At 43.4% G+C, this 27544-nt stretch overlaps 4 protein-coding genes across 10 annotated transcripts in view; 3 read left to right on the top strand and 1 right to left on the bottom strand.

The window, feature by feature from the left end:
* The window catches only part of ints5 (integrator complex subunit 5), a 5567-nt gene extending 1614 nt beyond the window's left edge, over positions 1–3953 (top strand). The window contains exons 3-4 of the mRNA XM_037262920.1: positions 152–2128; positions 2678–3953. Of these exons, the coding sequence (XP_037118815.1) occupies positions 152–2128; positions 2678–3385 (2685 nt within the window). The 3' untranslated portion in view covers positions 3386–3953. The remainder of the gene's footprint in view (positions 1–151; positions 2129–2677) is intronic.
* Positions 3954–5071: 1118 nt separating this feature from the next.
* Positions 5072–17695, top strand: ganab (glucosidase, alpha; neutral AB). Of its 2 annotated transcripts, XM_037262922.1 has the most exons (25): positions 5072–5137; positions 6746–6847; positions 6949–7057; positions 7503–7630; positions 7853–8032; positions 8170–8235; positions 10800–10842; positions 10942–11017; positions 11346–11442; positions 11566–11746; positions 11856–12009; positions 12168–12403; positions 12717–12843; positions 12963–13042; positions 13331–13471; positions 13594–13690; positions 13797–13898; positions 14640–14883; positions 15073–15137; positions 15299–15375; positions 15454–15528; positions 15632–15745; positions 15819–15928; positions 16348–16448; positions 16532–17695. In XM_037262922.1, the coding sequence occupies exons 1-25, from the start codon at positions 5118–5120 to the stop codon at positions 16639–16641; spliced, it is 2835 nt and encodes a 944-aa protein (XP_037118817.1). In that variant the 5' UTR covers positions 5072–5117; the 3' UTR covers positions 16642–17695. The 2 variants fall into 2 exon arrangements, with proteins under 2 accessions (XP_037118817.1, XP_037118818.1); XM_037262923.1 differs by lacking the exon at positions 8170–8235 and having other exon boundaries at positions 5073–5137.
* A 145-nt stretch (positions 17696–17840) lies between these two features.
* On the top strand, positions 17841–23785 carry si:ch211-114c17.1 (pre-mRNA-processing factor 39). The gene is made up of 15 exons (XM_037261851.1): positions 17841–17977; positions 18589–18830; positions 18944–19069; positions 19173–19291; positions 19539–19706; positions 19773–19953; positions 20034–20138; positions 20753–20873; positions 20951–21123; positions 21320–21443; positions 21545–21816; positions 22454–22638; positions 22730–22804; positions 22929–23103; positions 23184–23785. Exons 1-15 carry the CDS (start codon positions 17926–17928, stop codon positions 23244–23246), a joined length of 2181 nt encoding a protein of 726 aa, XP_037117746.1. The 5' UTR covers positions 17841–17925; the 3' UTR covers positions 23247–23785.
* ubxn1 (UBX domain protein 1) lies at positions 23783–27162 on the bottom strand. 6 transcript variants are annotated; one of them, XM_037261853.1, is made up of 10 exons: positions 27072–27162; positions 26533–26597; positions 26396–26449; positions 26202–26320; positions 25965–26046; positions 25347–25574; positions 25224–25275; positions 25032–25148; positions 24431–24614; positions 23783–24337 (listed from the first exon to the last, which is right to left on the bottom strand). In XM_037261853.1, the coding sequence occupies exons 2-10, from the start codon at positions 26589–26591 to the stop codon at positions 24297–24299; spliced, it is 936 nt and encodes a 311-aa protein (XP_037117748.1). In that variant the 5' UTR covers positions 26592–26597; positions 27072–27162; the 3' UTR covers positions 23783–24296. The 6 variants fall into 6 exon arrangements, with proteins under 6 accessions (XP_037117748.1, XP_037117749.1, XP_037117751.1 ...); XM_037261854.1 differs by having other exon boundaries at positions 27068–27131; XM_037261856.1 differs by having other exon boundaries at positions 27008–27072.
* Positions 27163–27544: the final 382 nt, after the last annotated feature.

Below are 27544 nucleotides of genomic sequence, written 5' to 3'. Positions count from 1 at the left end.
CCATTTGCACACTATCCCTTGTACGCTCTAAAAATAAAGTGGTGACAGTGCATCCCTATCATCTTGATGTTTTTTGTTTTAGATCCATGTTCCTCTCATTTTTGAAAAAAAGAGTTTTCCGAACCTGAATTTTGGTTTTGATTTGTTGCAGGAAGTTCATGGCGTACTCTCAGAGTTCATTCGCCTCAACCCGCGGGCTTGGGCCCCTCTGGTGTCCAGCTGGGCTGTGGACTTACTGGGTCAGCTCAGTAGCAAACATGCCGGTCGAAGGGTGGCCCCCCACTCCTCCAGCCTCAATGAGCTTCTTCAGCTTTGGATGTCTTGCGCAGCCACTCGCTCCCTCATGGAGGCCTACTCCCAGTGTTTAGCCGCAATGCTGGCCTGGTGCCCCGATGCCTGCGTCGATGCGCTATTAGACACCTCGGTCCAACATTCCCCGCATTTCGACTGGGTGGTGGCTCACATTGGCTCTGCCTTCCCCGGGACGATCATCAGCCGGGTCCTGGCCTGTGGACTCAAAGATTTCTGCTCCCACGGCACCAAGGACCAAGGGCTGCTGGTGAACGGGGTGGACAAAGGCAGCCGAGTGCCGAAGATCGGCTCGGTGGTGGGAATCCTGGGACATCTGGCAGCGCACCACTCTGACAGCATCAGGAAAGAGTTGCTAAGGATGTTCCAGGAGAGCCTGAGTCCTTCCAGTCCCATGTCTCCTACTTCGTCCTCAACCTCCTGGGAGGGCTCTCCTCAGCTACGTCGAGCCGCCGTACCGTTTCTCCTTCAGCTGGCCGCCATGTCTCCCAACCTCTTTGGTGCCGTGTCTGCTGAGCTGGTGGATCTGCTGCGGCCACCCATCCTGCTCCAGTTGCACAGTTTGTTGCAGGGAATCCCAAGAGAAGAACTGGATAACATGCTGAGCTTAGCCGTCCACCTTATATGCCAAAGCCCATCAGGGGGTGCGCGGGTTCTTCGCTTTCTGGCGGACACGGCCACGCCAGCTTCGGTCATCATCTCTGGTCCTACGCCATCCCCTCATGAAGGTGTCAGAGAAGGTTGCGATAGCCTCCTGCAAATGCTGCTCCTGCATCTCCACAAGTTGGTGTACAACCGCTCGGACGGGGCGGACGGACATCCCCATCACTCGGCTTCCCCTCAGCCACCGATGGTCATCCCGTTCTTGGAGGAGCTGCAGACGCATGTCGGTGAGCTGTGCGCCGAGACGCTGCGACTGGAGAGGAAGCGGCACCTCTGGCTGCATCAATTGCTTTGTCTGCTATCGGTGTACGGTGGCCCCAGCGTGGCAACCGAGGCCCTCTGTCAGCTCCTCACTCAGGCCCGCAACCCGGAGGAGTTGGCTCTCGCCTGGCAGCTTCACAACACGCTTTCGTCCTGCATGGCAGGGCTAATTCCTGCGGCTGTGGCCCACTGTGTGGCCCAGATCCACACGCACACCTTGGGACCCCGGCAGCTAAGGCAGCTGCTGCTAAACCTGGCTACAGTTATCCAGAGTCAAGATGAAGACAGAAGAGGAACACCAGATGCTCAGTCCACCATGGCTGTCCAGATGGGATCTGCGGTTTCCGTGCACCTCCACGATTTCAGCCCGCTGCTCCTGCACGGCGATCCGGCCGTGTCCCACGCTGCGGTGCGGCTCCTGTCAGCCAGCCCGCTCCCTCGAGCCGCCACTCCGGCACACCTGCTCCTGCTCTCCCGCGCCGCTGTCGCTCATTTCTTCCTCGCTCTGCGGAGGCGAGGAGAAGTGGGGACGGCGGGGAGGGATGGGGGGCAGGCAGCCGAGGCTGTGAGCTGCTCCGTTGCGTTGCTGTCCCGTTTTGCCGCATACTCCCCTTTTACTCTCAAGGCAGTGCTTCAGCAGTTGGTGGAGGGAGTGCTGCATAAAGGCAATGCCGGACTATTTGGAGGGCAGATTGCAGACATGTCGGGCGCTCCTGTACCATCCCAGTCGGGATCCCCTGATCTGGGAGCCTCCTTGTTGGACATCAACTGCCGGTTCGGTACGACCGTTAACTTTTCAGGAAGCGTGTGGTCTGTGTTTCACGCCGGGGTGATCGGCAAGGGATTGAAGATGCGTACTGCTTCACCTCAACCTGACCCATCCGGGGTGACCCTGGTGAGTAAAGTTACTCCTGGGGTTAAAAACTGTCCCATTTCCAACAAACTGCTCAGTTCTGACCATTTTGCCCCAATTTATTTTTCTCTTTCCATTGTAAAAGGGTTAGGGCTATATTGTCCCGCATGCACTTTAGCGTACAGAATGGTACAGTTGCTCGTGTATGGTGGAGCTTAACACGCTGCTGTCCAGTGATTAGTCTAATGCAGTCATTCTCGACCTTATTTTATTTATTTCTTTTGCGTATCCAGGAAAAAGACTTTTGACTATTGAGATTACAAATGTTTTTTTCCAACAGTGACCTGGTTTACTGTAATGACTTCAAATTATTTTCAGTCCCAGGGTGATAACAATTAAGAACCACTGGTCTCGAGAACTGTCTTAGTTGAATGTGAATTTATCCTACACACCACAGTGAGCATAAGCCTGATCAGATTTACCAATCTGAGACGTACTGCTTGGCGGAATGTGGCTTATCTGGTGCCCAAAGACTAAAAAAATGATGGAGTTGAGTTGTCTTGCCTCACCTTTGTTTTCTCATTTCTTTAGAACATCCAGACATTGCTGACCGTCGTGGTCCAGTGTTGTAGCTCCTCCGGTCTCAACGGCTCAAGGCCACCGGCAGACCCTGACGAACCACCGCCCATCAATGCTGAGGCAGCCAAGGTGGTTGCTGTCACGCTGGTGGAAAACGTATGTCCGGACGTGGCCAATGGCGAGCTGTCGTGGCCTCCGGAGGAGCACGCCCGCACCACGGTAGAACGAGACATTCACATTCGCCGCTGCTTTGAGGCCCACCCTGCGCTCTTCACGCTGCTTCAGGTAGTGGCAGCAGGACGCCCGGCTCTTTGTTACTGCTCAGCTCTGCTCAGGGGCCTCTTGGCCACCCTGCTGGCCCACTGGGAGGCGTCTCGCGAGGCCTCGTCCACAGACTCCCCGTGGCACCTGCGGGCCTCCTGCCTCCTGGTGTTCTGCATGGGCGAGGGCCAGCTGCTGCCTCCTGTGCTGGCTAATGTCCATGAGGCTTTCTCTCACCTTGCGCCTTTTGAGGTGAGGCTGCTGCTGCTGGCAGTGTGGGAGTACGTGAGGGCCAATGGTCCCATGCCTCAGAAATTTGTCTTCAATCCAGACAAGGGTCTTTTCTGCAGAGATTTCTCCCGGGACGGTGATGTGGCACGATACGTGTCACCGATTCACAGTGTCTTGCATAAGAACATTGACAGACTGGGACACCTCTGCTGGAGGTTTCAGCTCTGAGAGAAACATTGGGATATCCATAAAGGGAGGAAAATAAATGTAACATTGCTCTACGAGTGGACTTCAGTTCTCCTGTCGTTGGAATTTACTTTCTTACGTGTAGCTGTGTGCATGTATGCATATCTTTTGTATTAGATTTTTAGACTTTATACTTTTCTAATGGGTTCTCTCTGTGATAAAGAAAAGTGTACTGAAGATTGACTCACCTGCACTTAATCCAACAAAACCGAGTAATTGTATAATAGTAATTGAATTCATTCTGATTCAGGAATTCAAATCTCTCATTTTTACTGTAGCTCATCAGTATAAATTGAACGTTGATCATTCTTTCACACTTGGCCTACATGCTTTAAAAGGTTCAAATTGCAAACTGGGGTTTGTACCACTTGCAAAAAAAATAAATCGCATAGTTGTCAGTTGCGCCTTGAATTCAATACTTTGCCACTTTAGCAACCATAATTTGATTGTGATCCTATTTTTTCTTGAGAATCAGACAAAAGAAACTGCCAGGAAGATGTGAATAAGGTAATTTTTTTTTTTAAATAAAGCTTTCCAAAACTTTGTATAACCAATGCTCTATATCGCATGATCATTTAATTTAATCTATTTTTGCAGGGCTTTTACTTGAGAACCAAGTAAACAAACCAACCAACCAACCAACCAACCAACCATTACAGAATTTAGGCACCGTGTGTTTAAAATGTGTTTTCATGCCTGCTTGTGTCAAGTGTGCACAACTGGGATCCAAAAGTGTTCAGTTCAATGTGTCAATATAGAATACTCATACATTTGATACTGTTAGTTGAAAATATGGGACATTGTTCTTTTGTGTGAAACTTCAAGGTGAACCGAAAATGGACTATAACCTTCATGGGTTAACTGAATTTAATAACTTGATGTTATCTATTTGAGTACCTGAAGGCAAAATTCACATGTTTTATGAATGAATTAACCAATACATGTCCAGTCCAATTTGAATTGGTATATAAACAGTCATCATGCACTTTACATTTTGACATCATGTGCTGACACCTTGGACGACACCTACCAAGTGAAAAGCTCATAAGGCTTGACCTCAGAGCCCTACTGGGTTCATATTCAGAATGGAAATTAAAATGATTTTAAGCAAGTAGACTAAAACAGTAACAAATTAAAATTTTGATTTTATCTTTATATCTTCTTTATTCAAAAAGCCCCATTTGCATTTACAAGACATTATACTCTGATATTCACTGAATATAAATGCTGTGGCTCGTCGAAAAGCTTAGGGCTGAAGTTTAAAGCTTATAAATGCCCTAACTCCACTCACCATCTCAATTACCCCGGAAGAGTATCACAATACCAATCCGCGACAATAACCACAAAATATTACATTTGAGGAAACAAGAAAAGACTAACAACCATCCCTAAGGTCAAATGTCAATGACATTAAAAAGAATTAAATCAAAGGCAACTACTGTTCACGCATGGATTTTGGCGATGACGTGTCGATGCCTGAGAGGATACACGGCGTCCAAATCCACGTTAATCTAATCTCACGCGGAAAAACGGGACCTCCCGGGTATGTGACTAGCTGAAATGACCGCAAATTAGTATCGCTACAAATTAAAGAAGCCGTTTTGTTGGCGTTTGTAATTCTCATTGTCACAATCGATTTACACGTAAATCTTTTGGACAGTGAATGATAATCATCCACGACTAAGAGGCGGAGTTGACCAGGGGCATAATCAAGATGGCCGCCTTCGCCGAAAGGTAAGACTAACGGTCGCGCTTTATCATTTATGTATCTTGTTTTGATACATTGTGCTTTCACCCTTATCAAGCCGGGTGGGGTTGTAGTAGGAGAAGAAGAAGTGGCGGCATTAATATCTGCCCATTTATAGACCAAAAGAGAGATTCCCTCCCTTGCGGTCGAGAACCTCGCAATTGAATAAACCTCTCATCCGTCAACCTGTGCCTTTGCTAGGAAGCTTGCTAACCAGTTAGCTCGACAAAACGGAAACAGTTAATCGAGCGATAGAGTCAGGCGGTCTTCCAGTACTTATACTTCGTCTTTTTGTTTAATTAGTCTCATCTTGTGTGTGTGATCGTTTTAATAGTTTCAAATAAGTTAGAAGAATGGCAGCTAGCATTAGCCATTGCTCTAGCTGGAATGGTAGAATTAAAACCGACGAAGCGCCCCTGATTCAGTGGCTGGTAAAACTGATTAGTTGATTTCTTAACTATATGGATGATGGTTAAGGGGTTTATTTCGAAATTGACTCTAGAATGCGATCTCATTTGAAATCGTAGTCAAATCGTGTAGCAAGGATGTCTGTCGGCGATCAAGACAATCTACCACCCACACCCAGAGAGAATAAAAGCCAATGTAATGTACTTAATGAAAACCTTTTATGTGTTTAACATTTGTCAGCGAAACCTCCCGAAGTGTTTCACATAGTTAGAATACAGCTGCTAGTACATTTTTCTAATGCAAAATTACAGCATTCTACTGCTGTTACAAGAAGGCGCCTTCGTTCATTCATTCTCCGAACCGCTTATCCTACGAATCGAGGGGGGGGAAAACCCAAACAATTTATCAGTTCTTGGATCAAAAGGTTTTTAAAAGGGCTTTGCGCAATTTGGGGCTAACGGACCACAAGGTTCTGTCACACAGGTCAGCAACCTTTTTGAAACCGAGCGCTCCTTCTTCCTGGGTACTTATTAATTTACTACCAGTTTGACGCACACTTCTAAAATAAATGGCTCAAACACTTATCTTATTAATAATGACATACATCGATGTGAAAATCATGATGATTTCTCAATAATTTCCGATAATATCTTAACAAGGTAGGAAACGACATGCAATACTTTATTTCTACAATCGTAGTCCCTGCGGACACAAGATAGGTGCTTTGTTCATCAATAAGGGAAACTAAACACCACGAATATTAAATATTGAGCATGGTACCTATGCAACTCCTTCTTTAGTAGGATGCTCTGCTGTAGATGTTGTGGATTGTCAGTAATAGACAGTGTCTTGTTTAATATTCTTTTACGGATCAAAAGTTAGACATTGGAAGATTGCAATAACCTAACCGGTCATAAAATGACACCATATCTACAAAATATAGGGGAGCCTGACCATTGAGTGCTCTGTGAGTTACTGAGCATTTTTCCTGTGACTAAACCTTAATTTGGGATCTAGACAACGCAGCAGCAGCGTTCTGACCGAGTGTCCATACTCGTGGCCTCGTAGGCCAATAAGCTGACTTACTCTGCCACCGTAACAGATTTTAAAGCTTAATCCATCTGGAGCTTCCTTTTTCTTGATTCGCAATCCATCTGGAGCTTCCTTTTTCTTGATTCACTTTGTAGGATGGCACCTATCTTGGCGCTCTGGCTTGCTGTATGTCTCAGTGGGGCACTGGCTGTGGAGAGAGTCAACTTCAAAACCTGTGACCAGAGTGCCTTCTGCAAGTGAGTGAACACATCGAATAGGGTTCTGGAATCATGCGCTCACCGTGTTTAATTTCATGTCCCTCGTTTTGTGTAACACTTCTTTCCAATGTTATTAACAGACGTCAGCGAGCATTGAACCCTGGCGAGTCGCCCTATCGAGCCCTACTAGAGACTATGGAGCTAACCAACACTAGACTTACCCTGCAGCTCAAGAATGACAAGAACAAGGTACGGCACCCACAATACGGTGATCCAGCCGAAGGACACCGGGCCATTATAGTAGGCAACCATACACTCCAGAATCAAATCTAAATTTAAGAACTTTCCACAAATTATACCCTTGTGAGAAAATAATGCTGAGTCGTATGTACTCATTTACCAATATGTTTCCTATTGTAGTTGAAGTTTGCATTGCCATCAAGCGATCAAAATGAAGCAGCCACCGGAATTGTAGCATCTGCAATGTTCATTTGAATTTGATGAATTGTTCAGCCCTAATCAACACTACTAAAATAATGCACATTTCATCAGGTCTAAAAAGCCATTAGTTTGCATCTCTAAATCTACTGGAAGCACACACTGTAAAAATTCTGTTTGGGCTTATCTGCTAACCCGAAAGAAACTTCAACATGAATATGATTATTAGAGCATTCTCTTTCCTGCTGCGTTGTAGGTGCGTCTGCTCCTGGAGCTCTATCGTCTCCAGGGAAACATAACGAGGGTGAAGATTAATGAGCTGAAGCCGCTGAAGCCTCGTTATGAGGTCCCCGACGTGCTCATCAGAGAGCCGCCTACAGAGCCGTAAGTGTCTCGTGCTGCGGTTGCCTCCTGCGAGGAGGGGGAGCTTTTGGTACGTAGCTGATATGTATAATGATGATTCTGCAGCAATCAACGAAAGCGGGTTGAGATCTTTTTTTTTTTTCCACTTTAGGAATATTTCTATTTAGTTCTTGATTTCAGATTTATTGATCCCAACTATATCCTCTAAACTGGATATCTGCATTGTTCTCTTGTCCCCCCCAGCCTGTCTCTTTTGTCTCAGGACAAGAATGGAGTGGTTCTGTCACTGGGGGCGGAGTCTCAAAGGGTCATTGTCAGTGCACAGCCTTTCCGATTGGACATTATGGAGGGGCGAGAGGTGCTGCTTTCGCTAAACTCGCGTGGCCTTCTGGCCTTTGAGCACTTACGGCTACGCAAGGACACGTGAGAGACCACGCTTACTCGCACGCTTTCACAAATGCCTGTCAGACACAAACACCTCACTTATTGGTTTTTGACTACATTCGTGTTCATTTGAAAATTGTCTGACTCGTTCTGTCCTCTTCTCCTTATCGCCCTAGTTTCTCCTATTTAATAACAAGAACATTGGCTAGTGTGTGGAATAATGTCAAGGGTGTATTCTCTAGGTAAACAAAATGCTCTGTATTATACTCCTTGTACTAATTTGTAAATAGTAACATACTCATGGAGTCTCTATAAACCAAAGTCTAATTTTACCTCTCAAATTAGCAAGGAAACGGGAAGGTGTGAACGTTGTGCTTTTGATGGATGCTGTTGATTGTGTCTCTGCAAGTGCAATGCATTTCCTGGTGATAGATACTATACAAGTAAAAGACCATTTACCTTCTTACGCAGTATTTCGCAAACTTGTAGTCCATGCAAATGTCACTCAGCATCATTTTCAAGTCAACTGTTCAAGAATAATTTGAATATTTTTAATATTTTAAATACATAATATATTAGATTCATCCATTATCCGTACCGCTTGTCCCCACGAGGATCGTGAGCGTGCTGGAGCCTATCCCAGCAGTCATCGGGCAGTAGGTGGGGGACACCCTGAACTGGTTTCCAGCCAATTGCAGGGCACACAGAGACGAACAGCCCTCTGCACACGTACACTCACACCTAACATATAATATGTTTAATTTTGTTTTCAAAACTGAAAGCAGTTTTGGTTTAAAAGCATTGTTCCAAATTATCCACACCAGTGTTTGAATATAGTGTTTTTATTTTTTTTATATAAAAAAAAAAATACTGTTATCATGTTTGTTTAAATGCATTCAAATTGTTATTTAACAGCCAATGAATTAAAACTTATGCTGAGTGCCATTTGCATAAACTACAAAAATTCCGAGACAAACATTATATATAATAATTTGGAACATGATGTAGATCTTAAAATAAATGAAGAGCATCCCAGTCATTAATTAATTTTGCATGGTGTCACTTAGGCCGGTATTGTTCAATAATTTAATTTGACACAAAGAACTAAACTTGCATGAGCTTGTTTGCTTTTGTGACTAGCCAGTTACTTATAATTAAGTTTTTGTTTGTTTCCACAGTTTTTTTTTTTTCCCAGCAAACAAACAAAAAATGCATTGTATAGAAAAAGAAAAAAAAACATACAGAGTCAGCGAGGACTGAGTTGGGGTGCTGACTGGTCTCATACCCTCAGCCTAATGCGTGTACCGTATTTTCCGCACTATTAGGCGCACTGGATTATAAGGCGCACCTTCAATGAACGGCCCATTTTAAAACTTTGTCCATATATAAGGCGCACCGGATTATAAGGCGCATAAAATAGAAGCTATACTGCAACAAACTGAGGTTGACTAGGGTTGCGGTATGCATCCACTAGCCAATAACCAACGAGCCCTCTGTAAACAATCGCGTTTCTCAAACGATCTCCTATAAAATGATCGGAACTGACTAAAGTTCGATCTAACGCATTGGTACTACTTACCTATGTTTCCCTTCCATATCGATCCGTAGATTTACTCGAAACATTAACAGAGCAGCCTATTTTGACATGAAATAGCCTGGTGCGTATAGCAGCTATCGTTATAGCATTAGCCATCCGCAAAGTCCCACGAGCCTCAGCTCGCAATCTCCCATGAGCCTCAGCAAAGTGTAAACAATCGCGTTTCTCAAACGATCTCCTATAAAATGATCGGAACTGACTAAAGTTCGATCTAACACATTGGTACTGCTTACCTATGTTTCCCTTCCATATCAATCCGTAAATTTACTCGAAACATTAACGGAGCAGCCTATTTTGAAATGAAATAGCCTCGTGGGTACAACAGCTATTCGGTGACGCCCCCTGACTACAGTTGCCGTAATGTTGGGAAGCGATGCGACCTTGTAATTTACTAGTCGTACTAAAACGTACTGAAACATTTTGGCAGAGCACTGTGTACAACCAGTATGGATCAACAAATTCATCAATTGATCCATATAGAAGGCGCTCTGCATTATAAGGCGCACTGTGTTTTTTTTAGTAAAATGTAAGTTTTTAGGTGCGCCTAATAGTGCGGAAAATACGGTAATTAAAAAATGATTAAGCTAAGCAGCTTTAAAAAGTTGTCACTCTAGGAGCGTTAATAACAAAACATCACTACCTGTGGAAACTTGACATTCAACCTCAAGCAAAGTGGATTCTATTGTCCTTGATTTGTAAAGGACATCCAAAATGCACGAATCTCGGCTTACGCATGAAGTCAACCCAATTCGTTTCATACATCTCAATCAGTGCGGAATTTGAGCTGGAGACACTGGTAAACAAAGTCGAGGCCCAAAAACTGTCTGCCAAAGTCAGCATCTTTGAACCGAGCAGCAACGGTGGCCCAGATTTTTAGCTCACCCGTCAGCGCTCTACCCTGCCAAACCAGATGTGGCGGTTGTGTGTGTTTGATTCTCCCAAGTTGGATGGCCCAGCACCTGTAGAATAGACTTAATTTCCCACAATGACTTGATAAAATGTGTCGATATGAGGAAGAGGTCGCTTGGTTTCCTGAGGTCCTATTAGACAACTTGTGGTGGCAGCTGTTATCCCCTGTGTTTGATCAATTTTCCCCAAGTTAATTCCACTGTACATCCTTAAAATAATGTCCTTTCCGAAGTGACATACCTCTCCGTCTCCTTTTGCCATATTCCCCTCTATGCTGTTGCATCTTGTGCCATGGAGCAGACAGACAGACCAAGAGCCTGAGGATGCAGATCTGGACGATGAGGTGCTACACACAAATCCAGTCCCTCCTACAATTTCATCCGGGGGGGGAAAAAAATTCTTCTCTAAAAAGATGTTACTTCTTTCCTCGCTTTCTTTGCAGGCTATATTGAATGAAAAGGTTGAAGACGGCATGTGGGAAGAAACATTTAAATCATTTACAGACACCAAACCTAATGGTAAGTTTCAATTTGTAATAGTGGGTCTTAGCACTATCCACATACACAAATCCATTAATTTAACAAATAAGCTTTTGTGGTTGAATTTATTTCAGTTGGACTGTTAGGCTCTGCAAAAGAAGGAAATTGTGTTTGGAAATTGTAGTTTATCACACAATACTTTCATCAAGTATACTTTTACAAGCATTCTCCCAAAACCTAATAGACTCACTTTAAAGACAAATTAATACGAACTGAATCAAAAAATCAAATGGAAACGAGCTATAGTAAGTTTTTGTTTAGTGTTGACCCTGTTCAATTCGTCTTTTGTTGTGCACTCGCATTACAGGTCCAACTGCTATCGGTCTAGACTTTTCATTGCCAGGGGTGGAACACGTCTATGGCATTCCAGAACATGCAGACAACCTCAGACTTAAAAATACAGAGTGAGTTGCAAACACAATGGTTATGATGATGACGACTATTCATGGAATGGGCTTGGTTGAAACGATGCTTATTTTAGTGCGGTTCTTCCTGCTAAGTATAATTTACCTGTCTCCACCTCTCAGTAATGGAGATCCATATCGGCTCTATAATTTGGACGTGTTCCAATATGAACTGGATAATCCTATGGCACTTTATGGTTCCGTGCCTGTTATGTTGGCCCACAACATCCAGCGGACCACAGGAATATTTTGGCTCAATGCTGCTGAGACTTGGGTTGACATTAGCTCCAACACCGCAGGGAAGGTTTGTGCCTCCTCCCATGCCTGAAACCTTTCAAAACACGACATGTGTACGTGAGTGTTGATGAGCTTGGTGCCAGTTTAGCCTGCCTCATTTTTTTGGTTGTCCTCAGACTGTGTTTGGAAAAATGCTGGATTACGTGCAAGGCTCCAGTGAGACCCCACAGACGGATGTGCATTGGTTCTCTGAAAGCGGCATCATTGATGTCTTCATAATGCTCGGCCCAACACCAAAAGATGTCTTCTCACAATACGCCTCCCTGACTGGTAAAACTATTATGTGAACTGTCTGTCATGTTATGATCAATCACCCAGTGTATTTTATTTCATAATCTTACAAATTTGTACTCTTACCTTATTCACTTCATTTTCCTCCCGGGATGAATACAATGAATGAGTACTCAATGTGTTATAACGTTGGTCAGGCACCCAGGCCTTCCCTCCTCTGGCCGCATTGGCCTACCACCAGTGCCGCTGGAACTACAACGATCAGGAAGACGTAGCGTCGGTGGATGCAGGCTTTGACGAGCATGACATTCCCTATGATTTCATCTGGCTCGATATTGAGCACACGGATGGGAAACGTTACTTTACCTGGGATACCAACAAGTTTCCCACACCCAAGGAAATGCTTCAACGACTCATGGATAAAAAGCGCAAGGTACGAATGTTTGGCCACGACAAGACCACCGGAGCTCATGTTGAAGTTTGTAAATGAATGTGTTTTCGGTGAACTCCTGTTTATTGAGACCTGCCATGGTGAAAATATGTGATTTACTGAGACCATTCAAAAAAATGGCACACTTGTTAAAATATATGTCAAACACATTGTATTTATTTATGACTACAAGCAAAAAAGAAATTGGTGCAATAGCAGGGGCATGAACAACTAACTGATTTAGCAGGTGTCTCAAGGTACTATCAATTCCATACTGATTTTGCCAAATATTAATTTCCCTCTCTTTGTGTAATAGATGGTAACCATTGTAGACCCTCATATCAAAGTGGACAGCAGCTACAAGATCCATAATGAAATCAAGTCTCAAGGTTTCTACACAAAGAACAAAGATGGCGCCGACTATGAGGGCTGGTGTTGGCCTGGTAAGTAAGAATAATGAAATTGTATGAAATTGGACTGTTGGTACACCAGATGTTTGATGATGCATCCTTGACCGAATAAGCATGCCCCATTTACTTTGGACTTGAATGATTTTGTTTAGGCAGTGCCGGTTATCCAGATTTTAGCCGTGAAGACATGAGGGCTTGGTGGGCCAGCATGTTTGCCTACGACCAGTATGAGGTGAGACCCGTGGCAGCTAAAGTGAAGTGGAACAAATGAGGCAGTATAATACAGAATACAGACAAAAAAGGCTTTCAGAACTAAATGGCAGAGTAAAACTACATGTGTCTATACTTAAAGGGTTCTAACACTGACATTGGTATTATTGTTTTGCCTTTCAATGGCATTTTGCATTGTGTTTTAGCATTAGCATAGAGTAGCAGCAGTAATAGTAGTAGTACCAGTACCACTCTACATTTAATATCACGGTTTCAGTGAGCCAATTTTCACAGGCACTTCTGTGTCCAGGGCACGATGGAGAACTTGTATACATGGAACGACATGAATGAGCCTTCAATATTCAACGGGCCTGAGATCACCATGCACAAGGACTCAAAGCATGGAGAGTGGGAGCACCGTGACCTGCACAACCTTTATGGCTTCTATGTGGTGAGCAGCGTTGACTTTCAGACTAAGCCTTAGAGAACATTATCTTAGCAAGCTCATCGCTTGTGATTGAAAATTTCCATGTGTCTTTTGTGCAGTTGTTCTGATTGTCGTGTTTGTTGCAGCAAAGGGCCACAGCCGAGGGCCTGATCCAGAGATCAGGAGGGGTCGAAAGATCTTTTGTCTTGACTAGAGCCTTTTTTGCTGGGTCACAGCGCTATGGTGAGCCTTTGTCTGTTTTCATTGCCCGTCACTAAACCTTCGTGTACTGTTTATTGAGGCAACAGTAGTGAATTATTCTGTTTCAAGAGTGTTTTTCTATCTCTAGGTGCTGTATGGACTGGCGATAATGCTGCTGAGTGGGGTCACCTAAAAATGTCCATCCCCATGTGTCTGAGTATTGGTCTGGTAGGAATATCTTTTTGTGGTGGTAAGTGACACTCTCCCAAGTTATCTTTGAAAAGTATGTGATCTCAAAAAGGCGCTGAAATAGTCACCGGCAGTTTTAACGCGGTCATGCCCTGTAGTAATGCTGTAACTAAGTACATCAGTAACTAAGGAATAAAATAAACTACAGTCCCAAATGACTATTCAACCTTCCGTCATCTTTACAGTACATTTAAAGTAAACCCTGAACGCTAATGTATGAAATTAATTGACATAGATGAAAAATAAGGACTTTTGTGCCTTAATTATAATTATATAAATATAGTTTCACTTGGTTATCATTTTTAGTTTATTTCATGAATGAAAATGTTTTTCAAATTTTCTCTTAGTTATTTCATTAACTATAATACCATTGGAACTGATGTACCTTTACACATGAGAGCCAAAAGGTCATAACACCCGTTTTTCTTTCTGCTTTATGTAACCAGCCAAAATTAGAATTACAAGCAAATAACGCTCGCAAGTAGCATTGCGGCGACATTAGCGCTGAACTAATTGTAGTTGACAGCCAACCAGATTTGCGGTCAGTCACGGCGCCACGCCTCTTCAAACTCACATAAATACTACTGTGTGTGTGTGCTGCTACCTTTTGGCTTGATTATATTTTAATTTTACTCTACGGTGGTGTTTTTCTTGTGAAAATGTCACAACAAACCTTGGTTTTCTGTGTCTATGCAACAAATTCTCAAGATCCTCAATTATCTTTCCTTATCTTGTCCTGTAGCTGATGTCGGGGGTTTCTTCAAGTCTCCCAGCTCAGAGCTGCTGGTGCGTTGGTACCAGACAGGAGCCTACCAGCCGTTCTTTAGGGCCCACGCCCACCTGGACACTCCCCGTCGTGAACCATGGCTTTTCGGCCCAGAGAACACTGCTCTGATCCGAGAGGCTGTGCGCCAACGCTACAGCCTGCTGCCGTATTGGTACCAGCAGTTCTACCACACGTATCTCACTGGGCATCCAGTCATGAGGTGAGCATTTAGTAGACACTTGAATACATTTGAATTGAGTCATGGTTTGCTTTGGATGTTTTTAATACTTGTGATTTGAATCTTTTTTTTTTTTTCTTCATCAAATGGCTGATGAAACTAATGTCCAACTGTTTACTAGGTTTAGAAACTACAGTGGGAACCCACAGTGACGTTCTTTTGTTTTTGTAGGCCGCTGTGGGTAGAATATCCTCAGGATCCTGCTACTTATGCTCTGGATGATGAGTTTTTGATTGGTGAGACCAAATGTTGAAAATTCATTCTGATTATTATACTTGTGAATAATTTTACTGCAGCATTCGAGTTTTGTTTTAACAAGTAACACGGTTGTCCTCATGTTGCTACTGAATAAGTCAATCTTTTGCAAGTGTTTTAAACACTTTCTATTTTGCCATAGGTCGAGACTTGTTGGTGCACCCTGTCACTGAGGAGGGAGCCACTGGAGTAACTGCTTACCTGCCAGGAAAGGAGGAGGTATAGAAATAAAGTTTTTATGCCATGTCTGTTGACTTTGTGGTGTCGGACATCTTACCTCTTCTGTTCTACTGTCAGGTCTGGTTTGATGTCCACACCTTCCAGAAGCACAATGGCGGCCAGAACCTTTACATTCCAGTCACCATGAGCTCTGTAAGACTCTAATCTCACACATAATCTGTGATCGCCTCTTTTATCTGTGCATTTTATTCCTTCAGTCATAACTCACTAATTGTGTTTTCTGTTTTCATGTCAGATCCCAGTTTTCCAGCGCGGTGGCTCCATTATTCCCAGAAAGCTTCGAGTGCGTAGATCTTCCACCTGTATGGAGCAAGACCCATACACCGTGTACGTGGCCCTTGGTCGTCAGGTACGTCAAATCATTAAAGCAACATGTTGCAGGTTGTCATTTCATATTCAAAGACGTGTCGAAATTTTCACAGAGAGCTGCAGAGGGAGAGCTCTACATCGATGATGGACACACTTTCAACTTTGAGAAGGAGGAGTTCATTCACAGGAGGCTGTCATTTGCCAACAACCTCCTCTCCTCTGTGTGAGTTTCAATGAGCAGAAATTATTTTCTTTTAAGTATAAGAAGACCTATCTCTTAGTTTAAAGAATATTTAGTGCCCCTTGAAAAATGTTTGTAGAGTCCACAAGATGGTGGCAAAAAAAAAAAAAATTTTTTCTAAATTAAGCTCCTCAACTCACTTTAAACACAGTTCCTTGGCACCAAGATGCCACAAGATGGTGACAAAGCACTACTTCCCCCTCCCAAAATGAAACTCATCACACATCAGCATAGGTCCTTGGTAGAAAGATGCCAGGAGATGGTGCAAAAATAGTTGAATACTGTAGGTGTGTTTTTCAGTGAGCAATTGATAGGTTGTAAATAATATCTGCAAACAGTGACTATGCTTTTGGAATAATGCTGTTGGTAAATATTTTAAATGAAATTGTAATGCCCCTCAGAAACCTTGCCCCAGAGGCCCATTTCTCGACCAGTTCCATTATTGAACGCATCGTCATACTGGGGGGTAGTAAGCCCACCAAGGCTACCTTAAAGACAGCCGGTGAGTCTTTTTTCATTTGTTTTCACTTGCTATTTGCGTCAGTCTTTTTTTACGTTGCTTTCATTTCTTTTGGCCTTTCATAGATGGTCAGAAGAGCCAGCTTGAGTTTGACTTCGATGCTTCTACGTCAGTATTGACGCTCCGCAAGCCCGGCGTGAACGCAGGCACTGATTGGACTGTGATGCTACAGTAACTGTTGAGAGAGTAGATGAGGAGTAGGAGGAAATAGTGACTGATTATAAGAGAAATTAGCAAGTGACTGAATATAAGAGAAAAGAGCAACAAGATTCCCCACTTGAACTTGAACACAATGCAACACACCTACACACACACACACACGCACACACACACACACACACCCTCACTTTTATCTGAAGTGCACGTCGATACACTCATGTGCCCCCTTTTTTGTGTAATGTTATGTAACTTATAAAAACTGATGTCATTAATCCTTAACAAATCAAATCATACTCGGCTGAGCCTCTGAAGTACAAATATACTGGTAAATGTCATAGCAAATGCTCTGTCTGATGGTGTATTACAGATTGATTTTCACCCAATGCATATTTAGATTTTTAGGTTTTGCAATATGAAGAAAACAACTGACCTTGCTTCTCACGTTTTCAGTTTACAATTGGCATTTTCAACCTCATTATAAATTAGTGACAGATGAAGTTGTCTGTAAAGAAGTAAGTATTTGCTTTGGTAAGGGATCATGGAGATAAGCTGCTTTCCAAAATGTTTATCTTTTGATCAACACTTCACAATAGAAATGCTATTGGCTACTGAACCACTGGGTTATCCTGTTGTTTTCCTTCCATTTGTAATTGTTTGCCTTTCCATTTATTTGTTTCCTGTTAATTTTAATGCACTTCTGACAACCCAAGTATCGTTTAGATTTCTGTCTTGAATTCAACATTTCCAGATTTTATGGGTCTCAATTATCTTAAATGTAAATCTGAAAGGCATACCCCTTTGTTTTCTGAGTTAAACCTTAGAATGGAAGCATGTCAGCTGCACTGCACAAATCTAAATGATCATTGGGAGTCTGATTTTGTCCTGTTCTTTCAAATGGTGTCAATCTGCTTTTCTATTGTTTTTATGATTGTAAATGTTACTGCTTTTTTTTTCCCAACTTGATACAGTGGTAATAGAAGTGAAGAAGCAGACTATCGGTCAGAGTTGTCAGATATACTTTAAAAGATGTGACCAAGTGAAAATAAAGAAGACCAATTGTTATAGGAAGACCCTCTTTGTTTTGTGTATTTATGGATCAGCTTTTTATTTTTTTGAATTGTTACTTGTCTTGTCCTGTAAGCAAATGCATGAATACAACAAATTGTACACTAACCATCTAATGTAATGTGTGTATATATATATTATTTTTTTTTGGTCACATTAGTGGCGCACTTGATGACGTCAGGTAAAGTAACTGCTTCTGGCGCGCTTTTGTGACGTAGTAGTGAGGCTTGCCATCATGGCGACGGACGGCGAAATGAGCGAAAATAGGGAGCTCGGAGAGCCTTCAGGTACTTTAAACTAAGTTGAATAGGGTCAAAGCAATGTTACGTGTCGGACGTAGGTTTAGAGTGGTGGTTCATTCTGCATGAGTACAAGATAAGCGTCCCAGTAAGATGTGTGCACGGTTTGAGGGCATCCGTGACGAGCAAAACCACTTGTCACAAAGCGTGCTTCATATGCTTTTCGCTACGTTAGTCATGAATTCTTAATAGTAGTTTCAAGTAAGGGCCTGAATAAGAGGTCTACTTCGCTCTGAATGCAGCTATCTATCGATGGGGGGTACCAAATGGGGATACAGCCCACCTTATCCCCCACGCAGCCTTTGCGTAAAATGTGGCTGGGTCTTCCGATATAGTGAAACCAGCGTTTAATTTAAATGCAACTATTAGCACTTTCTGTGACAGTCACAGACTAACAATGTGGGAACGCCGGTTGTTGCAGCCTAAAAGAGCAAACATTTCAATCGCGCTTTTTGCTAATGTATTGGGGTAGGAGGCTGACGTTTTTAGTTATGCATAGGAAGTTAGAAAATGTTATCAATGTAAGTTAACATTGATCTAATGGCAGGCATGAAAGTTAATTCTTAAAGAGATTTTTTTATGAATATGCTCTTTTCTAGCCATGGAGGCTGCTGAGGTTCCCACGTTACCTCTACCAGAGATGTCAGACGAGAATGGCTTCACAAACCCGGCCTCTGAGGCCTTTGCACAGCCAGATACTGCTTCCTTCTCACTGCCTCCAGCCACAAAGGATGAGGAAGTCGATATGCCAGCAGACTTTGAACGTCTCTGGAATACCGCACACGACAACTCTCAAGACTTCACCAGTTGGACTGACTTGTTGCAATACTGTGAGCAAGAGGTGAGAGCTTGATGTTTATGAAGGAAAAAAAGAACTTTTTTTGACAAATATCAGATTAGGCCTCACAGATCTTGATTCTCCGTCATGTAACATCAACACATCGTTCCTGTCAGGGCCACAATGCAGCATCACAGAGAGCCCTGATGGCCTTCCTCGGCCGCTATCCGCTCTGCTATGGTTATTGGAAAAAATTTGCTGATTTGGAGCGTCGTGCGGGTAACAACGACAAAGCAGCAGAGGTAAAGAAATTTACCCCAAAAAATCACCTTTGAAGCCAACTTTTCTGTCTTGTACTTTATTGGTTTTCAGAGTCTATGGTGCTAATCGGGTACTTTGTGTTAGGTGTGTGTTCAGGGTCTTCAGGCAATCCCTCTGAGTGTCGACCTGTGGATCCACTACGTCAATCTCCTTTTGGGAACACTGGACATGAACCAGCCAGAGTCGCCCAAGCGTATTCGCAGGTACACACAATGGACTGTATTTTCTGTTATCGTTAGTTGGTTAGGGGTTATGGCTTTTACCAGGGGTCAGGACTTTTTTGTATTTATTGCAGCTGTAAAAATGAATACTATAGTGAATATTAAAGGAGAAATATGTGGCATGTGTCTTAAGGACAAAGTTTGCTCCTATTAGCTGAATTCCAGTACCTTTACTTGGACTGTCTTTTATCCAAAATGTGTCCAACTGATATCCATGCTCAACTTTCAGTGTGTTTGACGACGCGGTTGGAGCAGCAGGCCTGGACTTCCACTCGGACCGGCTGTGGGATCTGTATGTTGAATGGGAGAAGGAGCAAAGCAACTTGAGGAACGTCACAGCTGTGCTAGACACAGTCCTCAAAGTTCCCACGCAGCACTACAACACGCACTACGAAAAGTGAGAAACGCCAGTCGTGATTGAGAAAGACATAGTTATTATTGTTGCACGTGGCATCTGGCATAGGTTCAAGACCCACCTGAGCAGCAATGAGCCCAAAGAAGCACTTTCACCGGAGGAATATGAGGAGGTGAGGGCCTTATGCCGGGAGACCCAGAAAGTGGAGCGTGCCGAACAGGCCAAGGAGAAAGGAAAAGAGATGCCGCCCGGAGAGGAAGAACCCGTCACACCTGAGGACACAGACTCGGTGAGGAACTTTTCACCACGTCGCACTGAGCTCATCACCATGAGTGAGATCTTCATTGTGTCTGTGTTCTTTTTGCTTAGGAGGAGCTGATGCAGAGGATTAGAGAGCAAGTGTTGCTCCGCCGGGACAAAATTTACCAGGAGAACGAAAATGAAGTTCGCAAGAGATGGAATTTTGAAGACACTGTGAGTCATGCTCCTTTGTTTTGATTCTTGGACCTCCATTGGACCTCGTCTCATTCATAAACCATTGTTAATGATGCGCGACTGCAAAAAGCATTGGTCACACTTCTCAACTCCTCAGTCTTACTAGAGAGACCAAAGGGCCTAGTTCGGGGCTTGAAAGGATGAATGAACTTTCAATTAATTCCAACTGGGAATGGTGATTTAATTCGAGCTTGGTCTGGAACAAATGTAACTTTCAAGTTAAGCCATTGTCATAATTCTGTTGGTTTTGCATTCTTTTGTTGTCATTAAGTATCTAGTTGGAGTATCTCCACGCTAAAATCAACATATAAAAACCATTACACTGGAAAACAAAACCGATAATATGCTCAGATTTAGCAGTCAGATAGGGCTCACCACTTATAGACAGCTCCTACACTTAAAGTCAAATCAGATCATCTAGAACTGTGTACAGAACTGCTGACTCGCTTCTTTTATGAAAATAGCCACCAATAACCAAGCAGAAATGATAAAACAAGGTCACAATGAGATCCAATCTTTTTTTCCAAGTTCTAGTTCAACCAATATTTTTTCTGCCCTTATTAGTCATTCAAAGTGATGCATTCAATTTGTAGATCAAACGTCCTTACTTCCATGTGAAGCCGCTTGATCAAATCCAGCTGCGTGGTTGGCACTCGTACCTTGACTGGGAGCTTGCCCAGCTGAGCAAAGACCCCGAAGAAGACTGTAACAAAGGTGATGCCATTGCACCGGTATTGTTTTGTAAATGTGAAGCCGCCGACATCCCGTTTGATACCGGGGCATCTATGCAGATTCAAACAGGATGGACACAGATGTCAAAGAGACCACTGAGGAACCGGAAGTGACAGCCCAGATTGAGCAAGGAACGGGCGAAACCGAGGTTGCCCGTGACGACCGCCGACTTCGTGTTCTCTTTGAGCGCTGTCTGATAGCCTGTGCTCTCTACGAGGAATTCTGGACCAGGGTAAGAAAACTACACAAGAGATACTACAATATAATATTTGAGAAAGAAAGTGACTGGTGGGCAGAATTTTTACCAAGTCATAATTAATCGACTAGAATACAAAAGTTTTGTAAGTGTAAACGCTGTACTGAAATTTCCCAAGAATGTGAGCATGTACTATGGTTTTGTCCGATTTTTCGCCGTGTGCTTTGTTCAGTACATTCAATACCTGGAGTCGCGCTGCGTGGATGAAGTTCGAGCTGTCTACAAGCGAGCCTGTCTTCACCTGCCGTCCAATCCTAACCTCCACATGCGGAGGGCCACCTTCGAGGAGAGACATGGTACAACGCAACATGCTAACTTTTCCTCTTGTTCTGTTATCGGTTCTGTTATTTTTGCCTGCGTCCCCTCTTTTCTCATCGTGCCTCGTCTTGGCCTTCAGGCGACCTGGCCGAGGCTCGGCGGGTGCTGGAGGCTCTGGATAAAAACATGCCAGGTTTGGCCGTGGTTCGTATCCACAGGGCCGCTTTGGAGAGGAGGGCGGGCCAACTCGAGCAGTCAGAAGCTCTGCTGCAGGAGGCGGTGAGCCAATCGACAGAGAAGCCCATCTTGCACGCCTTCTACTCCATCAAGCTCGCTCGGCTGCTGTTGAAGCTCGGCGGAAACCCTGGCAGAGCTCGCAGCATTTTACAGGAAGCGCTGGAGATCAGTCCGGTGAGTGCATAGTCCCACTTCTTTAAGATGCAGCACTTTTCTGCATTTTCCGAAACAGTTGAATAACTCCATCTATTCAATTACACAAAAGAAGTAGAAGCAAAACGTCTACTATGAAGCTTCACAGTGATCATTTTTCTACACAAGCTAATGTTAACGCAGACTCACGCTCCTCCCTTTGTATAAATAAGTTGGCAGGATGGTGGCGAGCCAGGTGGAAAAAATGCATAAAAGGCAATGTCCAAACTTTGGGATTCGTGGTGAAATGATTATTTAATGATCCACAGATTACCAAAGTAATGGATAATTATTGTGACAATTGATTATTCGTCCTGTGGCATTTAAAATTGTCCAAAAATACTTAGTTTCAACCTCTCAAAAGTAAATATTCTCAGATTTCTTTAGTCCTCCATGAAAGCAGATTTATTACATTTGTGTTAAATCAAAATAAAATCGAGATCTTGAATCAAATTCATCTTCTGCTTTTACTTTGTGTACTTTATCTGGTGTGCAGTGAGATTTTTCGAATGTAAGCAATATGTATTGGCTTATTACGCTACAGGACCTACAAAACGTCACTAGGTGTCAGTAGTGCTCTGAAAACATGATGATTAAGCTTCCTAGTTCTTACCGTCAGGGTAATGACAAGCTGCACCTGAACCTGCTGGAGTTGGAGGCATCCAGCGAGCCAGGGTCCTCGGCCGAGGCGGTTCAGGAATGTGTGACACGAGCCCTGGCGGCGCCTCTCGCACCGCGCACCAAGATCCTCCTCTCACAGCGCTGCCTCCAGTTCGTAGAAGAGTACAGCAACTCTGTCCAGAGGTCAATATCTCATTCATCAGTAAAAAAGGGTCTTTTTGTTATATTCCCGACTGTCCCCGTCGTTCATAGCCTGCCTCTATATCCTGTGTAGTGTGCTGTCTGTCTACGAAGAGCACCAGAAGCTGCTCAAAGAGCTGGGCGGGACAAAGAGAGAAGCAGAAAACGGGTAAGGGGGGAACAAGACAGCCCTTCCTAATTATAACAAAGCACAACTTGGAAGTCTGCTGATGTCATCATTCCACGCTAGATACAATGATGGCCACAACCACCTTATTCTAATTCCCCAACAGGGATGAGGGCCAAGAGAAGCTGATCAAAGGTGATGATGCCCCAGCAGATGGCACTTCAGCACAAGTCCCGCCCACTGATCCCCAGGCCCCAATCACAGTTCCGCCTCCCCCAGCGATGACCATGGATGTGAGCGCCCAATCCGGCGGCTATGGCGGATACAGCAACTGGTATCAGGTATGAATGAATTACTCTATTAAAAACGGATTTCAACTGATTTTTTTGGTTTTGTGTATATTTGCTTTTCCTTCTGCCAGCAACCACAGTACGGCTACCCAAACACCTGGAACTACAACCAGGGATACTATCCACCCAGCTAAAGGTTGCTGAGAACTAAGTGGTGCACCAGGACAGGAAAAAAAAGAAAAAACACCAGTCCTTCCAAGTTTGGTTCTCATCAAATGTTTCCCAGCATCTTTTCCTCTTCGTCCTGCCTTCTGGCCTTTATCACTGTTGTCAATTGACTTGGTGTGAGTGGTCAGGCAAAGTGTTGCAAGGTAGCCAGAGGACACTCACTGACCTCGTTGCGCTGTTTTAAACAGAACTATTTTTGTATTTGTCCATGAACTTTCAGTTTTGTTTGAAAGTTATTTTATAATCTAACTTTGCAAGCCATCTATTACAGGGGGATTTTGAACAGTCCTGCAACACTTTTGTCCCTTGATGTACATAAAATATTTTATAATGTCTGCATATACGTGTTTGGATCTTGAAACGCTCCATTTGAGGCAGAGACGCGTTCAACCTTGTCTACATGTAGTGTTTTGTGGTTTGTAGAAAAAAAAAAAAACTTCAATTGCATGTATGTGATGTGCTTCACCTACCTTTTTCCAACACATAGAATGAGCACTACAGCAATTCTCCAAGTCAGCTTTATTGAAAGTCAATTCTTGAAGTCAATTATGCAGACATACAAGTTGTCACTATATTCTGACTTATAAAAACTGGCAGAGTAGAATCTCACAAAATCAGTAAATTGTGAATTCAATTTAATGCCCTTTTAAAAGGGCAAATGGATTTTTCAATTAGGTTGATTAGGGAGGACTCCCGTTAAACGTTTGTGTTCTGTGTTGACCTTATTGACACCAATCAGATGCCTACTAGATTTACTATATACATCTTTAGTCACTGCATTCAAAACAAACATCCAGTGAAATCAACCAGCCACACAACCATTTTTTTTTGTTTTGTTTTTTGGAGCTGTTAGCGGATATTATGAGTGATCATGTAACTTCAACCTTTATCATTATTAGTCCAGTTGACTATCTGATAAAATGACACTAAAGCCATGGTGTCCGGTCCAGTCTTTCTTGCGTAAATGTAGTGGAGGTGGTGAGGTAGGCTCATGGAGCAGAATGCTCCTCCTTAACTCACTTTTTGGTAACGACCAGCACAGCGGAAGGCACCAAACCTAAACACGGATGAATCCAGGGGAAATGGATTAGAAACAGCAAAGATGGCCAGAAGTGTGTAACGTGCAGCCGAACAGCTAAATGTCTCTCACCTAGCTCTTTGAGGGGCTTCTCCATGTCCAGATCAGTGTAAACGTGACGAGGATAAGGGGACAGCAGCGTAAATTCCTGACCCTCTGGCGTGTTGCCGTTCACCTGCACGTAAACGTGCACCGCCGCCAGAGGCTCCTGGGCCTTAAACACTGCTGTGAGGGTGGATCCATCCAGCAGGCGCACCTGTTAACACGGGACAAGCGGAAGTCAACTTGCTTCTCTAAAAATAAAGGGTGCAAAATGCAATCATGTTTTTAAGAAATGTATTTTGACATTTGAGACCACAGTGGACTGACGCAGGAATAACATTTTTTTGGAGATGTTGAAATTAATAGGTAAACGAACTGGTGTTGAACTGCGAGTATGCAGCTGCCCATGATATTTACAATAATAAAATCCTGATTATGTGTTAACATTATTTTAAAATTGACTAAAGATATTTTAATTCCAGGCTTTTGTCTTCGATCCATGGATTCAATGCCTTTGAAGACTTCGGAACCTGTCTTGATCTCGTGATGTCAAAAAAGGGAACATCGTGAGAGAGGACTATTTTAAATTCCAATAAATGGATCAAGCACCAAACCAAATTCAAATAGTGACCTGTATCCTGGACTCGTCGTACTCTCTCTTGGTTGGGGGCGGGCCCTGACCGGTGGGTGACACTGGGCTGGGCTGGACTGAAGACGTACTTGTGCTTGAGGTTCCTCCACCTCCAAACTTTGGTCGACAAGGCAAGAAAAATTCCAGTCATGATTGTTGGCTTTGCCACAGAGAAAATGCAGAGTCAACTACCTTTTGTGCTCTCTCCTCCCTGTCTCTTGCTATCTTTTCTATAACCCTTTGCCTAGTGGTGAAAAACCAAAGTCAATCAGCATGACATTTTTTGCTCCTCCAAAACGTTGACAGGGACCTTACCTGGCCATCTTGTCCTCCATCTTCTCTCTTTGCCGCAGCTCAGCCAACTTCTTCATGTCGTCGTCGTGCAGCTTGTTGCGAATCTGCTGTAGCTCTTGACCCTGCTTCCTCCGCTGCTTTTCCTTCTCCAGCTCTTCAGCGCGCTCGCGCTCTCGCCGCTCTGCCTGCTTCAGTCGCATCAGCTCCTCCAGTCTGACGCACACAGGCAGCGGGTCAGTTTGAGAGAGGCTACATTGAAAACAAAACACTTCCTGGTGATATTGAATTGCTGGGAAAGTAAAGCCATGCAAATCATATGCTAAGTTCATGGCCATCCATAGTGATTTGTATTAAGCATGATAAAATGTCACTCCTGTCCATGTTAGAACCAAGGTTCTTATACTTAAAAGGGAAAATATTGGCCAGTTCTATCAGCCTGACAAATAATCTGTTGTTAATAAAATTTGAAAATACTACTCTTGAGATTTTAAGACACAATACTTGGACTTTTTCAATTCTCTCATACATACAAATACCATATACCTAAAAAAAACGAATAAAAACAGAAAACTGCTTTAAAAACTAACGACATTATAAAGAACAATCCAAAACTGTTATAACCCTGCTGTGAACTCTGACCTTTTGACTTGCTGCTGTTTCTCCTCCTCTGTCATGGCCTTTTTGTCAGCATCCCCAACCTGTGTGCCTTCTCCGCTCGCAACTGAGAGACCACAATACATACATGAACAAAAAGACAAAACAATGAAAGTTGAACATACCACAAAGCCTTGTAGTTTTGCATGTTGCTCACATTCAACAACTGGAACCAGAATATGCAAGTGGTTGTTTATATTTGTGTTTTCAACTTCCACGCACCTCCGGCTGTACCCCCGAGCGAAGCGTCTTGCGTGCCGGTCTGGTCATCATCCGGTGCTGCCAGAACAGAAGGCTTATATGGCTCATCAATGTCCGTGTCGTTCTCGTGCTCCATTAACCTGAAGAAAACACGCATGAAAATAGCCATCACTTTGCACATTCGGTGACTCGGCTCTGGTGTGTTTGCGACTCACCAGTCCATTGCTTGTTCGATCCCCTGGTTCCCGGTACTGGCCACAGCCCTCTCTCTGAAAAGACACGACAAAATAAGCATTTCTTCTTTCAGTTAACCTTTAGAAAAGCAATATAAGAAAACTCCACTGTCACTCACGCCCTGTTCCGGTCAAAGCCCATCTCCAAAAGGCTCTCAAGCGTTGTTAAGTCTGCCATTTCCAGCTGAAAGACACAACGTTTTCATCTCTTTACACTCACTTTCTCTTATGCTCTCACATTGACGGAAGTCACGTCATCAATAAATGCAGCCAGACCAACTCAACGAATACGACTTTTAACTGAAGCTCGGGAATTCAGTTCAAAACAAACTTTAAAACTGATGATACAAGCCGCATACAAAGCTTACAAAGATGAGTATTATCTTACCACAACGTGATTGAGCGTGGCTGCCTTACACAATAACAGACGGTACTTAAATTAGCATTGATGTGGCTAGGAGTCAAAGAGCCCAAGCTAACGTTAGCGTTTCCATACAAGAGGCGACCAAAAAGCAGCGATCAAATAAACAAATCTGAGCGTCACGTAAGATATTTCTAATTCAATGCTTGTTTATGGTTAAAACACACACACACCTATTCTATTTTAATTCCCCTATTGCATCGACAAGTGAAAAACGACAAGAGTTAGCTTACTCACGCTTCCAGTGCTACAGTACGGAAGCCCACGATGGTCAGAAATTACGACAGAATACAGTGGAACCTCGAAGAAGCGAAACCGTTGAGTTCCGAAGCAATATTCCCCATTAGAAATAACTGAACAAGCAATAATCCGTTCTCAGCCAGGACGTTTTTCCATTAACATTGCCTTTTTTGTATAAATGCCGAGCAAAAATAAGCGAGAGAGAGACAGAGAGAGAGACAGAGATGTGTGTGTGTGTGTGCGCGCATATATATATATATCAACAGCTATAGCAATAAATAAATACAATTATAAAATAATCAAAGCAACAAAGACAGCATGACATCACAAAGGAAACATGTCACCCGACCCCTAACTGCAGGCCTGCTGGATGGAAGGCCTGGTTCTGAACTTCAAAGTTAAAAAAAATAAAATAAAAAATAATGGAGTATTTGCGACGGAAAGGAACGTTTTTGACAATAACAAAATAC

This window comes from Syngnathus acus, chromosome 10 (genome assembly GCF_901709675.1).
Source record: "Syngnathus acus chromosome 10, fSynAcu1.2, whole genome shotgun sequence".
NCBI lineage: Eukaryota > Metazoa > Chordata > Actinopteri > Syngnathiformes > Syngnathidae > Syngnathus > Syngnathus acus.
This window is presented reverse-complemented; position numbering and strand designations above follow the sequence as displayed.

Coding starts and splice junctions, on each gene's coding strand:
- ganab (XM_037262922.1), top strand. CDS start 5,118: ATGGCCGCCTTCGCCGAAAG. Junction 11,747..11,855: donor GCTCCAACACCGCAGGGAAG/GTTTGTGCCTCC, acceptor GGTTGTCCTCAG/ACTGTGTTTGGAAAAATGCT. Junction 14,884..15,072: donor ACTGGGCATCCAGTCATGAG/GTGAGCATTTAG, acceptor TTGTTTTTGTAG/GCCGCTGTGGGTAGAATATC.
- si:ch211-114c17.1 (XM_037261851.1), top strand. CDS start 17,926: ATGGCGACGGACGGCGAAATGAGCGAAAATAGGGAGCTCGGAGAGCCT. Junction 18,831..18,943: donor TGCAATACTGTGAGCAAGAG/GTGAGAGCTTGA, acceptor CGTTCCTGTCAG/GGCCACAATGCAGCATCACA. Junction 19,954..20,033: donor CACCTGAGGACACAGACTCG/GTGAGGAACTTT, acceptor CTTTTTGCTTAG/GAGGAGCTGATGCAGAGGAT.
- ubxn1 (XM_037261853.1), bottom strand. CDS start 26,591: ATGGCAGACTTAACAACGCTTGAGAGCCTTTTGGAGATGGGCTTTGAC. Junction 26,450..26,532: donor GGCTTTGACCGGAACAGGGC/GTGAGTGACAGT, acceptor GTGTCTTTTCAG/AGAGAGGGCTGTGGCCAGTA. Junction 24,338..24,430: donor GAAGCCCCTCAAAGAGCTAG/GTGAGAGACATT, acceptor ATCCGTGTTTAG/GTTTGGTGCCTTCCGCTGTG.